The sequence below is a fragment of the Cyrtonyx montezumae genome, unplaced genomic scaffold (genome assembly GCF_038088225.1).
Source record: "Cyrtonyx montezumae isolate F1298 unplaced genomic scaffold, pur_monq_1.0 scaffold_2, whole genome shotgun sequence".
Classification (NCBI taxonomy): Eukaryota; Metazoa; Chordata; class Aves; order Galliformes; family Odontophoridae; genus Cyrtonyx; species Cyrtonyx montezumae.
Genome location: NW_027071936.1, coordinates 38,228,012 through 38,243,296, shown reverse-complemented (window position 1 = coordinate 38,243,296; position 15,285 = coordinate 38,228,012). Strand labels below are relative to the sequence as shown.

The 15,285-nt window shown below is 37.0% G+C and overlaps 1 protein-coding gene across 4 annotated transcripts in view; it reads right to left on the bottom strand.

Moving 5' to 3' along the window:
• The window catches only part of RAP1GDS1 (Rap1 GTPase-GDP dissociation stimulator 1), an 87,499-nt gene that overhangs the window by 33,560 nt on the left and 38,654 nt on the right, over positions 1-15,285 (bottom strand). For 3 of the 4 annotated variants that reach the window (XM_065736910.1, XM_065736912.1, XM_065736911.1), the window contains exons 3-4: positions 7,746-7,868; positions 5,336-5,461 (exon numbers count right to left, since the gene is read on the bottom strand). In XM_065736910.1, coding sequence (XP_065592982.1) covers positions 5,336-5,461; positions 7,746-7,868 — 249 coding nt within the window. Of the gene's footprint in view, positions 1-5,335; positions 5,462-7,684; positions 7,869-15,285 lie in introns of those variants that run through there. The other variant, XM_065736913.1, reaches the window with a different exon arrangement.

Genomic DNA, 15,285 nt, shown 5'->3' with positions numbered 1-15,285 from the left:
GACAACTGATGAGATGAGCAGCAGCCTCAGGATTATGGAGGATGTTGGAATGTGAGTAAAGCACAAACTTTTCAGTCTGTGAATAAAATGCATAAGGGGGAGGAAGTAAAGAACTGGAAAAAAATCTGGAGGAAAATTCATATTTTGTCACCCTTCAAACGACTCCTTCCAGTGATTCCATTTTGGCCAGCCATAAATTAAAATTATATTGTTTAATATCTTCCTAAGAACATTTGTGACTAATTGCTGATAAGTACTAAATATTACTGTGAAAGTATCTGTTGGCATGCATATGGTATACTTGGTTTCTAGCTGATGCAATTCTTGTTCTGCTGAGGCTTGGAAAAAATACTGCATTATCAGGGACTCCTAGGTTAAAAAATATAGCATAGCTTTGTAATACTTTAATACCTTAGAGAGGACAGGTCTATAGGGGTAACACAGTACTACTGTACTATGAAAATTAGAATTTGACATCTCTGCAAACAATCAATTTTCAAGCAATGAGTAACAACCTTTGGTCTCAATTTCATGACACTATTTGATAAGTAGGTGGTATTTGCATTTGTTAGGATCTTATACAAAGAAAAGTGAAAGATTGCGGTAAGACACTGCCTCACTGCATGAATCAGGGTGACTTTCATGAAAATAATTATCCAGTAGCATGCTATTATCAACAGCAGTTGCATTTTAGGACTCTGCTGTTTTTCCATATGGTACTAAGAAAGGCTATGCCATTTTTTGAAGAAGAAAGAATTTGATGTGTTTCCAGTATGTTTAATTCTTAAATGTCCGGTTTTCAGCTTTAGATCCTGAAATTAATCTTGTCTCCTGAAAGATGTATGAAAGTGTACAGTTGAGTAGTTTCATGTTTTTTGTAAATAACCTTACTTCTACAAGAGGTCTGTACATCCTTCTAAGATAAGCAGCTGAGTATGCAGAATGTATAGCATCCAAGTTCATTTAACTTAAAAAGTGGCATAATGTTTATGGTCTAATGTTACAGGTGGGATCAAGACAGATTTTGGTCTATGTGAGATGCCACGTAGGTGAAATATAGCAATGGTCTTGCCATCAATACAGTATGACTAGGTTTATAGAAATGTGTGTCTTGGGAAATAAGAAAAGGATCCAGTGCATATCCTGCAGGAAAAGTAGAAAAGCAGCTGCCAGAAAATAGCCCTTACAGAACAAGTTGGCATTTTTTATTTCTTTCCAGTTCTATAGCTGTTTAAATCACAAAGCGTGGTTGGTAAAAACATGCATGTGTGCTGGTGGTTTCGTGAAGAAACAAGGGAATGAAAGAAGCAAACAGCAATTGATCTGAGAACCCCTGAAGAGGCCTCTAGGGTCTATCATTAATATGAATTTTATGGAAGTGCAGAATGGGAACTTTTTCATTTTTCTTATAAAATATGTGGAGGTTTTCTTTCACTGTGAAAGCTTTCAGAATATTTAGATGTTCTGAACAGCGATAAGGAATTATTTCATAATGGCCAGTCTCAACTGAAGTCAATGTGGGTTACTCATTCTGGTCTTTATGGTTTACAAATCAGGCTCTGAATATCCTAGCTTTTTACCTCCTCTTATAATTATCTCTTCTATATTATGATTACAATAGCTTCCATGCTGTGCCCAATGTTGTACAAAAAACCTGTGAAACTAGTTCATCAACCAATCAGCTCAAAATTAGTTTCTCATGCATGCTCACGTGGATCTTGGTTTTTGTAGCAAGAACCATGTTATAATAAACCTTTCTCAACCAGTGGAGATGGTTTCGTATGCAACATCTAGAACTCAAGATCTAGGGGGAACCTTTTGGACTTTGGAGATATGTTCTATAATATGTTAGACTATACATCTATAACAGCCTTAAAAGGAACAGCAGTTGGAAGAATTGCATGGGGTTTTTGGAAAGGAGGACAGTAGGAAGGTAGCTTGGATTTATTTCATGGAGAAAGAGTGGCAAAGCAACTACAAAAATAGTTGTTTGTAAGCTTATATTTTGCTTGTAAGCAAAAAGTAACTGGTGGTTAAAAGGAACAAGTAGGCTAGGATATTTCCATCTAGTAATAAAATTCAGTCAAAATTCTGTTCCTGAGTGAGGCTGTGGAATCCACTGTCTGGGGGTACAGTAGTTCTCGTGACTGTATTCGGTACAGGCTGTAGATGAAGTGGGAGAGAAAGCAAGTGGGAGAATGAAGAGATAACACTTCCATTTCTTTGCTTTGCACTTTCTGCTTGGACCAAGATTTGAGGAACGAGGTGTATTTGGCATTCCTAGATAAAGCATTTAGAACACTTACAGGCTGCACAGGAACATGCAGTAATGTATCTGTTCTTGAACTGTAGCACAGAACAGTTTGCATACTGTGATTGTTCCTGAGTTAAAATCTTTTTGGCAGCCTCAATTGTTTCTTTCATCTATGCTTATTAGAGGAAGGCTAGAAGACTAGAAGCCTCATCAGAACTAACAAAACTTTCTTCTGTTCTGCTTTGCAATTATATTTGCCTGTATTGCTGATGTTCAGAGACTCACATAAAGCAGATCTCTTTAAAACAGAAACACTTTAAAAAGGATGCTCTCACTGCTGCTTGGAATATATTTGACTTATTTTTTCTCTTTAATTGTTTATGAAATGCTTTTTATTCTGTTTGTTTGCTGGGTTGTTTTTGTTTGTTTGTTTGTTTGTTTTTTCTTTTTTAATCCCCTTCCCTTCTCTAAGAGTTTTTTATTTTAGGGTCCTAAAACTGAGGAGCACTCAGATTATAACACTGTATGTGTCACTTCAAACTTAATGGAGAAAAGAGAATCCATCACTAAGTAACAACTTCCATTTCATGTTTTCAGTAAAAAGATCTTTCAGTATGGTCTCTGGACAGCAAGTGTGTAATTTACCTGTTTCTTTGTTAGAAGGGTATTAAACCTGAGGATTTGGATTTAGCAATGAATACCTCTCTCACGGCAGCAGTGTTTCAGGAGTAACCACTCCTGAATTTATGTGGAAATGGCCTTGTCTTCATGCAGGAAATCTGAGGAACAGTGTCATTTTCATTCTATCAAGAGAAAGTCATCAGGGAATTGTCCTTCTCAGCATGATCATTTTATTGGGACTTTCCCCATAGGAAAAAAAACACTTTACCCACAGCTTTCATCCTGAATTGTGCTGGTTTGCCTCCAGAACAAAGATTTTATTAGCTTCTTTTGTCACTAAACAAAATGGTATGTACTTGATTAGGTGAAACAGGATTTCTGGGGCTTCCAGTACATAGAAATGTTTTAATGAGCTATTCAGTATGGGCTTGATTTCAGAATTTTAGCCTAACACTGATATAGGACCTTTAGAACCTTTTCCATTATCACATGCTGTAATTGTATTGGGCTATAGAAGTGGAAAAAAAACCAAACAAACAGTCATGTACATGGTAAAATATGGTTCCTTAGGATTTTCAGGTTCCTATGAGAGTCCCAGTTATCAGAAAAGTAACATCTGCTTTTGTCTCAGCTGAAAAGAAAAAGAATCTATACATAATATCTGTAATTAAAAATACTGCCCTCCACATCCTGTCTTCATTACATTTTAAATATCTTTGTTAGTGGAAAGTAATTTATATAAAAATAAATAAGTGATAAATGAGAATATACTAAATTTTATAGTAATAAGCATGAAGTACTTGTCTTCAATAAGATTCTATGATAAGTTAACTATAGAATCATTACACTTCAAGATAACAACCAAAACAAAGCAAGATAGGGTGGATGTGATACATAAGTTCTGTGAATAGCCTCTTACACTTAAATCTGAGGTGCCACTCTTGATTTTTGTGGTATTTTATTACAGCTTGATTCTTATTTAAATGCACAGGGAGAGCTGTGACTGTCCCACAGGACTGCAGCAAAACATGGCACACAGAACACATCACTGTGTACTGTGTGTTTTTTGCTCCACAGAAGAATGGCACAAGGCATACAGTACAGTTTTTCTGTGCTGTGTAAGTCCTGAACTGTAAAAGCAAGAAGCAGTCCGCAATATCTGATACTTGAAAGCCAATTTCATGTGGCCTTAGTAGATTTCATGTAAAAATATGGGTTGAACAACAATGACATAGTTATGCAGATTTTACTAACATGAAATAAAACTACTGCAACCTGGAACTGAGCTTTATATCACAAATGACCCTGAAATAAAATTTAGTAAGTAAATTGTTATAGAAAGCTCAATAGTTTCTTCCTGAAGTTTCCATGTGGAAGCGGGTGTTCAGTTGATTGGTCACCTTAAATAAAATCCTAAATGAAAGAATTAAGTATTATTATCCTGAAGCAGTAGCTGTCTGTAAATGAAAACGCCAGCATGGAAAATCTGATGAACTTCCCTGAGGTTAAAGACAAAGTAATTTCAAACAATATAAAATCCAGTTTTCCAAACTAGCTTGTATGAAAGAGGCTACCGATAATTCCAGTTTTGAAACAGACAGTAATTCAGAACAGCAAGAACTGTCAGTAAATGTAAAATATACCACAAAGAAAACTTCTTGCAGTGTGAAATAAGAGACTAAATCTGAAGATAATGAAGTGCTTATGCAATTCCATTTCACTTCCCATCTGCAGACATCCAGAGGCTTCTAATTACTTCATGTGAATATAGAGACTGCATTTTCAAAACACAGCAACAACGAGTTTGTTTTTTGCAAATCACATGTCCGTGCGTGTAATCCACACATGGAATCACAAGTGCATTGCAATTTGCTAATGCATGGCAATTCAAAATTTATTTTGACCACAAAAAAAAATAAAACTAGACACCAACCCCCAGATCGTGACTATCAAAATTAACCACGTGTCATCTTGGTGCAATTGACTGGCCACTTCAGAATTCTGAGAATCAGCGACATAGTTGAGGCTTTTCTTTCAGCCACGTGTGGAGCTCTGCACAGCTCTGAGACTGGCAAGATATGAATATTCTGTTTGCGATCTGACTTTTCCTCGTGAGCCTACTTGAGGATTATTAGCCATTCAGGTCACTGCATATGTAGCACCTGTTCTCTGAAAAGCTGGTTCCTTATTTTCAAGACAAAAAACCCTGAAACCCATAAATCTTTTCTGATCTTATATTCCAGTTGTATCATGATATCCTAGGAGTGTTTTTATTCTTACTGTCAAAAATGCATAATGCAAGTACTATGTACAATTATCCTCTGAAATCAGAATAGTTGTATAGTAAATAAAAATCAAGAAAAGAGGAAAATGAATGCCATTAGACAATGTAAGTTCCTCCAAACATTTTCCTCCCTCTACCAACGCCATCTACAAAATACAGCATATTTCAACACTTACGGCTATCATAGCATATATTGCCCAGGGCACGTCCTGTTTGCAGCAATACTTCCTGGTCTTTGCAGTTTAACATCTGCACCAAAGGAGGGATCAACCCAGCGTCCACACATGGGTTCCGCATAAATTCTGCAAATAATGAAATACCTGTTAAAGAAAGCCTGCTATTTTCCGTTTCTTCCATTCTAGTTGCCCGGGCATTGCAACTGGGCCTTCTGTAGGAGTACAGGCAACCAATGCAAGTTTGCGTGCAACCCGATGTTAGGATTTGGGCTTATGTTGTTTCCATTCTTTGTTAATTTAGAAGGAATTAAGAATATTTAATTGACTACCACGGAAACTAATTTAACAGAGCCCAGACTGAGCGTGCTTTTAGAATCATAAAGAAATGCTGAAAAGAACAGTGAATCCACATCCTTTTTCTTTATGTGAGCCTTTCCTCTTGGTCTCCAGGAGGATCTATAGATGCAGCTGTGCTGTTCTTTTTACAAGGGAAGTTTACAGAGGCAGCCACTCAGACACTAGTGCAAACTGAGTTTACTTTGAGGCACCATGAGAGATGTAGCACTGTAGTAGGTAAAAGGTCAATACATTTTTGATTTGTTGTGAATTGCAAATTACGCCTCTTGATCCTGGACTATCTGGGACCTTTCACAACCAATTTTGTGCAGCTTAGTCATATATAATGAATGAACTAGGATGTACAATCCTTACGCAGAGATGAGAAAGCTTTTCTGACTTTGGATCAACAGAATCCCAAATGCCAAGACCTCAAAGAAATCATACAAGTACAAAACACTTGAGACATTTTCTTTGTTGTGTCTATTACAGCATACTTTGATGTTTCCTTACTATAGGAACTTGTACCTTTTGTAGTTAATTGTGTAATTCTGTTTTAGCTAAATAAGTACTCGTCACAAAGGTAGCCGATCGTCCTGTGCTGATACACACTGGTACACCATCAAGCAGATGAAGCAACATCTTTGTATTCACACAGGTCTAACAGGAGATGGTAGTCATCAAAATTGACCCACTCCCCAAAAATACTCAACTGTTAAAAACTGTAGACAGATATTGTACTGTGATAAACAAAGTAGCCTACATGGTGACAGTATCACTTGTCATTAACGTACTGGATGCCTTTATAACTTTTTATCTGTTTCTTTCTTATCATTCACTTTCTTATCTATCTCGGTGTTTATTTACTAAACATATTACTCTCCCTTCTGTCTTCTCTGTCCCCTCGACCTTTTCCTCTCTTATTTGCTAATAAAAGCTCTTTTCCATTCCTTCGCTTTTCCCTGCATCGTTTTGTTTTATACTCACTATTTTATCATAGTCTCTACATTGATCATATAATTTTTTTTAACTTCTGACCTGTGAGAGGAAATAGTAACTTGTTCTACACTTAAAAGACCTAGAGGTCTTAGTCTGTGCTGCTGCTTAGAGTCTTGTTCAAGCAGTAAGAAGGGGTGAGAAACCCTTTCTCTGCACTCCCTCAATCTGGAGTGAACAGAAACTTTCAGCCTTCCATTCAGGTGATAAAGTTAGACACTACACTGAAGAAACTTTATTTATCAAGGTCACGTAAAGGTAGGAAGTAAAAGAAGCGATGGCATACATGGTAAAACTGTTCTTGTCTCACAGGTATGTAGTAAAACTGCAAATATATTTTGCACATAAGTAACAGATGAAAAAGAAGGTAATTAAGAGCACAATCTTTCAGGTTTTCACTAACCTGGAGGGAAAATGAAGCAGATCCTTTGAAGGAATCACTGAAGGAATCAATTAAAAAGTTAGGAGGAGAATCACTGAAGGACAGAGTAACATATACCAATGGAGGACAAAAATTTTAAAGATATAATTGTTTTGTAGTGTTACAGACTGTGAAGATGGTTTTCTTATTCCCAAGTCTGGCAAAGAAGAGGAGAAGGCCTCAGAAAAGGGTTTAAAAGCTGGGGAGAGAAACTCCAGGTAGCAAATGCATCTGAGCCTTCAGTGCTCTCACAATCAAAAGACAAATGACTGTAGGTGGTCGTTTATATATACTATCCCTGTAACTATGTGTGCTATGTGTAAAAGTATGCACAAATGATGTACATCTTTTTTTCTTTGTACATCTCATAAAGCCAATGGGATGCTATTTATGTCCAATAATATATACTACTGATTGTCTTAGAAACTAAATAGCATGAAAGTAAGGACTAAAAATATTCTATCAGGCAAATGCTGTTTTGATTGTATTAAAAAGTTGAGAAACAAAATCTGGCACAACAAAAACAAAGAGTGAGAAGGAGAGATATGAAAGATGTCTAATCTACAAAATGAAAACATAAATGAAGTAAAACATACTGACAAGTGAGGTGAAAAACTGAAGATGTTCCAGCAGAAAAGTTCTTGTAGAAAACCTCACCATTTCTGGCTACTTCTGCTATGATGTTAGCTACTTTTGCTGTGCAGGAAGATTGTGGCATCAACAGACTCGCGAACACCTGAAGAACTCCACTTTTCTGGATTTTTTCACTCGTCTCCATATCTGAAAAACAAATCACACAAAAGTGACTTGAGTATCAGCTTGCTTGGAGAAGGAAAAGGAAGAAAAAGAAGGTAAATCTTCTCAAATGTTATTTTCAAAGTTATTCTTTTTGTATATATAAGCAGCAGACATACTTCAGTGATCACGTTTGTTCTGTACGTTGCGTTCACAGAACTTCATACTTTGCCACTCAGAATAAATTTATCTTTATAGGGTGACTTCTTATAAGTAAATATACAAACATTAATGCATGCCCTGAGTCAATACTGGAGAGAGAGGAAAAAAGTTAAAAGGCCATGGAGCAGCAAGGCAGCAGCCTGAAGTACTATGTGAAAATCAAGGAATGGTGCTCTGAAATGTGTAATTATGGAAAACATTTAAAGAATGATGGGGAAATCCCAACATCTGAGGGCTCAGTGTAATGCAGCATGGGAATCAGAAACTGGAGAAGAAGGAAAGCTAAGCAGATCCTAGTCTAGACTTCACTTATACTCTTACTACACTTATACTAATACTTTACTTATACTTCACTTATACTTTGCTAGGCTACGGAACCCAGTAGAAGTGAAAGGGAAAATTCACACTCAGATTGCGTATTTCAGAACAAATCACTACCTCTTTCTGCCTGTTTTACAGAAGGAATTGTGCAGTTGCTCCACTAGCCTGCAGCTCTGTAGAAACTGTAAATGAACATTGATTTCACTGCAGCTAAAGATTAGGTACTGGATACTAAAGCCTACCTTGCAAATGCTTTCAAATAGTTTCCAGTTTTGAGTTAAATATTAGTGTAATAGATGGCAGCTACCACTTCATAGCACAGAAGACCAGGGGGTCATGTAGAGTAGAAATGTGTAATCATTTCTTAGCTGTGCTTCACCTGCAAATAGTTAAAAGCACGTCACTGGCTCACCATCTCCTGTTCCCTCCTGTTCCTGTTCTCAGCACTGCCATTGCCTTTTGGCCTCTAAGACAAATCATGCTTTGAGCACAAGAGAGCCGCTTGGGCTGCAGAGGTCACTCTCTTAGGCTCAAGAAGCGTTTAGATGAGGTGCTAAGGGATTTGATTTAGTAGTTCAGTGGGTAGGGATGGTGATAGGAGGATGGTTGGACTAGATGATCTTGTAGGTCCTTTGCAACCTAATGAACCTATGAACCTATGAACAGCTCACGTACAGTACATATGTGCTTCACTGGCCAGGAGCCAGAGACATCCAAGTAACACAATAAGGATTTAGAGGGGGAGAATTCAAGTTTGGCTTGCAGTTCTGCCTGAGCTCTGTATTTGTTGTGTTCTCTTGGGATGCTGGTCTCTAGCTAGAACTACTCAGCTATGACACAGAGATGACATCTGATTACCAGCAGATTAGGTATAAAACAAAGATTGACAAATTTCAACATATGCATAATAGATTAGTTATTATTGATCTGTTTGCCATCTATTTAACTGTGATTTTTTTAACATTCATTGAGAACTCCTATCAGAAGATCCAATGTAAAAGAACTTCTGAGTAATATGGAAGCTTTTTCAAGTTCTGACATTAGCATACACATTGTTAGGCATGTTCTTCCATGGATGTGTAAGAATGAAGTGAAAGCTGAAATTGAGAGAAATCATGTCAGGATTACAGACTATTCCAGACACAGTCTATTAAAGAGATGCCTCTGCCTCTCCCTTAAGTTCAAAATTGAAAGGACAGAAACACAGGTATCTGTGAGCCCATGTTTTTTTAACCACTGCTGAGACATACAGTCTTATTTCATGATCTGTAGGTTGATAGACTTGTTACTGCGCAAAAAATAAATTACACATCTGGAACAAAATATTTCCTGCAAGAAATGGGAAAATAAAAGTAAGTGCTTCTCCAGGCCAATTTTGTGTAGCAGATAGGCTATGATTTATTTTATTCTGATAAGTAAGTATGTATCAATAAAAACACAGTGCTTAATACACCTGTTGGAAATTGGTATATCAGCTACCTGGTATCACACAGATGAAAACAGAACATTCACTTATTTTTTCTTTTTCTCTTTTTTTTTAAAAAACTCTTCAGCACTATAGGAGCCACACCAGCATACACTCTCCCCTTCAAAAAACAAACATCCCACTGGTTCTGGCTGAGCATCAAAACTTTTGCTAGTTACAGTGTGCTAAAATATACAAATTCATTTAATAAGTTATGTAATTAAAAGACAATTTAGGTATAGGAACTAAACCTTATTTGGAGGGCTTTCAACATATTTTCAACATACTTTCAACACGAAGGAAAGTTATTTTAATTGGAACAAGTTAGCTTATATGTAAACTTCAAATTGCTTTGTTATACCTAACTCCTTTGCTCAATGTTTTTTGTATTTTTCTTAAAGAAGGAGGACTTAATGACAAACAAACGATAGATGGGCTTGCCCTGTGGAAACCAGGACATCCAAATGAAGATCTTCAGAACTGTTTCACTTGACTGAGGAGTCGACTGCACAGTTACATTTCAGGTACTAACTGTTCAAACATATATCTGTAGAAGAAAATAAGAAAATGGAACTTTTAAGATGGAGTTTGTTAAGAATTGGAAATGGTGTTAGGATAGGCATCCCTCAGTTGTTCTCTTTATTCTCTTCATTGTTTAGTCTGGAGAAAAGGAGGCTCAGAGGAGACCTTATTGCACTCTACCACTTCCTGAAGGGAGGTTGTGGTGAGGAGTGGGTGGGCCTCTTCTCCCTGATAAATAATGACAGGACGAGAGGGAATGGCCACAAGTTGTGCCGAGGAAGATTTAGTTTAGACCTGAGGAAACATTTTTTCTCTGAAAGAGTGGTCAGGCACTGGAATGGCCTGCCTAGGGAGGTGGTTGAGGCACCATCCCTAGCGCTGTTCAAGAAGCGTTTAGATGAGGTGCTAAGGGATTTGATTTAGTAGTTGGGTAGGGATGGTGATAGGAGGACGGTTGGACTAGATGATCTTGTAGGTCCTTTCCAACCTTATGAACCTATGAACCTATAGGCTGAAGAAGGCCTGCTGTCCTGTTTCTGTGTGTATGCAAGGAACAGGTAATATTTGCTAAAGATGTGTATCTGCTGCATGCTAGCTTCATTCTGGGCTTCCTAGTGAATTATTTGAGGCTATATTATTTTGGAATCTTATTTCAGGTGGCATCTTTTGAATTGTTTCTATGTATTGTCAGCTGTAGCTGAAACATGTAAAATCAAATGTTTCTATAGGAGCAAGTGAGATACAGACAAAATGTGCACCACGTAATCTCCTTTTATACTATCTGTCATGGTGAAATGGGAAATTATAGCCCATGTTAAAGATGTATTAACAAGCTGCCATGTTAACTCCTTTAGCAGAACTGCACTCCCTCACAAATTTGTTCAATTTCTGTGCTAAGGAAACCTGACAACTTAGGCTGCCTGGTATTAGGGTGCTGCACCTCAAAAAATCCTTTTGCTATAAATACATGTCCAGATTTCATACTCTTTCCTTTAAAGCCTGATTTTCAACCTGAATGTACAACCCACCCATGGAGTACCTACTGCTCTTATCTCGAAGGAAAGGAACTGCAGGGCTGCGATAATGCTACTTCAGAAACAGTCCTTTTGCACATAATACAGCATAGTGCTGTGCCATGGCAGCATAATTGGGGGAAAAAACCCTAAGGTCAAACCTGCAGCTCTGGATGTCTCTTTATACCACTAGATATCAAGATGAACAATATGTTAGATCACACAGTGCCAAAATCTTATTAATGTCATAACAGTGTGATTAAAATGTCAATATCTTTGCTTTTCATGGCTTTTGCAGTGCCTGAAGTCAGAATAATAAAGGGTGTGAGCAGGAAATTCTTTAATGCCATAGATCAGAGCTGGAGAGCTGAGCACCGGAGCTATCAGAGTGCTTAATTAAGTAGCAGAAATCATTACAGGAAAAAATCCAATTAGATTGTACGCTCTCCTCTCTCAGCTCTATTTCCTGTTAGATTTTACTTCTCTCTGTCTCACCCTTTTCTGTACCATTTTCTTCATCTTCAAGTGAAAGAAAAGGCAGAGAGTGGGAAGGAAAAGGCTTATCTGTCACAAATACTGCTACTTTGCACTCACTAGCAGCAGAAAAATATTGATGCACAGTTCCTCTGAACAATGAGTTTAAGTTGTATTACTAGATTTTTTTTTTTGTGCAAACAATTTCTCATTTCAGCAGAAAAATAGTTTAAAATAACCCAATATTAGTAAAGGCTATCACTGCAGCAATTCCCATGTCATGAGAAAAGAACTGTAAATGAGCAGCTCCATAAGGGTCCTCTTTATTAAGCCAACCGTGTTTGCAGTGTGCTCTTTTGAAAAATGTATGCATTTCTAGCTGAAGAGATGTTTTGTAAACCTCCACAAACCACTGTAGAAAATTATTGTGGCTTTATAATGTCCCTCCCACATGTATTCTCATCAGAAAGAGGAGGATGAACACATGAATAAATGATGATGAGCCACATATATAAAGGGAAAGGAACCTTTCATTGGCTCTCTCACAAGGCAGAATGAAGAGAGCAAGGAATGTATTTCTAACTGGTACATCCTCTCTCCACCACAGTAGAAAGTAGAAAGAAAAAAGGTTCACGTGACTAAGAGCAAGTATTGATGCTCACATGGTATACTGCCTTCCTATCTCCCTGTAGCCCTCCTGCTGTTCTGTACCGCAAAATGGAGATTTTGGTTTGACTAAATGAACACATAAAGTAGAGTGTGAAGAGCCTCTGAAATGTGATTTCCTGCAAAAAGGTATATATCCCAGCAAAAGGAGCCAAAAGGCCATTCCAATTCAATATTTTTTAACAGAAAAAAAAAGAATACATATAATTAAATGCATAAATATATCTTCTGTTGGCACGATCCTCCTCATAAATACAATCTGCTTGCTCACACATCCTTCAAATTAGACACCTAAGAGGGAGGGAGGATTCTCTGTCAGCTGTGTGAACACTTTTACCATGGTGTTTGCAACAATAGGGCAACTTCAGCTCTTATTTTTAATGAAGAGATGGAGATAGTGCACAGATGTTGGTAATTAAAATCTCAGCTCTAACAAGGAAGGAAGGACAGATGGAGAGACAGATTCACCAACCAGCTAGCTGCATGATTCCTGCTGATTAAATTCTCCAAGAGCAGTATCCAAAAAATAAAAGTGAATTGCAGGATGAAATCCATGCCTTGAACAGCCTGTTGCAGATACCAATGAAGTAAGTTAATAAACAGACACACCAGCTTTGCTTTCCATGAAGAAATATGCACACTAAAACTTCAATGGGTGCTCTGAAGCATATTAAATTAAAGTAGCTAGGATTCTATTACCCTGAACCGGATCTAGTTTAGTACCCAGACATGTGGTTTGGTGGATTTGTTTGAGCTCTTAATTCTACCTGTCCAGCTTTCCACAGGAGGTAATCCTGTAGCAGCCCAGTTGGTTAAATAGTTTGATAATTAGTACCTTAGTTACCTTCTCAATTGTCTGGCATCTTAGTACAAATGTCATCCATGAGCAATTCTGTGTTTCATACTCAGTACGTATGGACATCTTAATCTGCCTCCTCCACTGCTTGTACTGGATTTATTACAGGACCTTGGGTAAAACCTTAAGCATCCTCATGCTTTAGACTTTCAGTCTGTGTAACAAAAATATGAGGCCCATAGTGTAAAATCCTCTTCCCACATTTAGTTTAGTTCAAAAATGATATCAGATTTGAAAGCTGTCCATTGTATATGCAGGAAATGCTTCATATTCTTTTAAAGCAATCTCTTAAGAGTGCTTTCAAACAACATCAAATGCTTACTGAGAAGTTCTCCCCAGTGCTTCCTGGGCAACTGTCTACCCAAAAAGGTTTTTATCTTAGCTACTGATGTTTCAAAAAAGTGTTGTTGCCAAAGCAGCTTGAGGAAAAGCGTAATCTAAAAAGAAATCATATTTGTAAGTCATAAGGGACTTGAGCCAAAGCTCAGAATGAAATTTCAGACCTAAAATTGTGTATTACACACTCTCTAAATGCTTCTTTTTTTTTTCTAATAAAGAACAGGCTTCTACCATTGCTTATGCAATGTACTTCAAAAAATCTAATCTAAAAATAAATTTTTATATTCTATTATCTGAAACTACTGTTCACTGAAGCCTTCTGAGCAGAAAAATATTTAACACTTAATCTTTATTAGGTGCATTGTATATTCAATGAATAGCCCTTGGAATTTAACACTTGGATAAACATCATTTAACTATTTGGCACTAACAAAACACATCTCTACTAAGAGAAATTTATCTAAAATATAACTCCACTAAGCAGCAGTGATTACCATTCAGTATCATTAAGCTAAGCCAGTTTAATGGGAGGCAGTCCAATAAAAAGCAGTCGCTTTGATTTAGTATGTTGAAATTAAATATGTATACTGTAATAACACATAATACACAGCATTTGTGATGAAACATTTCTCCATTATGTGTTATACAGTGCCATGAAAACACTGTTTCATGAGCTAAGGTGCAACAAGCATCTGTAGCAATAAGAAGGAATTATTTATAACACCATATTTGAAACAGAATTCCCTTACAAAATATCCATTGGGATCCCCAACTTTCAGAAAAGCATTGGACTATAAGTCTTATCAGGTAAACTTAATGGACTACAATGAGCTCAGTTGGTTGAGCTGGCCCAATTAGACTTGAACCACTGTCTACTACAAGAGATTATCTGCATCCAAGGCAAAACAGAAATTCTTGCTTGTCTGAGTATGCTAGTCTAAAGTGTAGTCACTTCATTTTGACACTTTCCCTAGCAAACCCCAACTGCTGATGCAGCTATTCTGCCAAAAGCTAGAAAAGTAAGGAAGGTTTTCACTGGGTAATGTTACTTTCTGAGGGACGTAGTGTAAGGTAGTGTAGCAAAGGAATGTTTTAGCCAGTAGAAACTGCATCTGTTCCAAGATGAAGACTATCTTCTCTGAGCCTTCTCTAGCAGAATATAAAACCTTCCTCAGAGTTTTATGTCCTATCTTCATTTTCCTTTCAAAACTCACACTATGAAAATGCTCCTGTCAAAAATTTCTTCCTCTGCAATCTGCTACCACCTAAACTTATCATTTATGTAAACATATGACTGATTTTATGCTTACAGTCCAATCAAAATGTTTTTTTTTTTTTTTGTCAGGCCAAATACTCCTAATGATGCTAAATGTTGTATTATTTTCTGCTAATATAGATGTAAATATTCAGCTTTAAATACTGAATGCTTATGTTATGCTTTTTGCTTTACTTTTTATTACACTACATTCCCCATCATGAAGACCAGGTTTATACGATGTTCAGCAAAGACAGTGTACTGAGAAATAATCTAGAATTATGCCTTTGAAGAAAGATTATTTTTCTCGACACCTGCTGTCATATAGG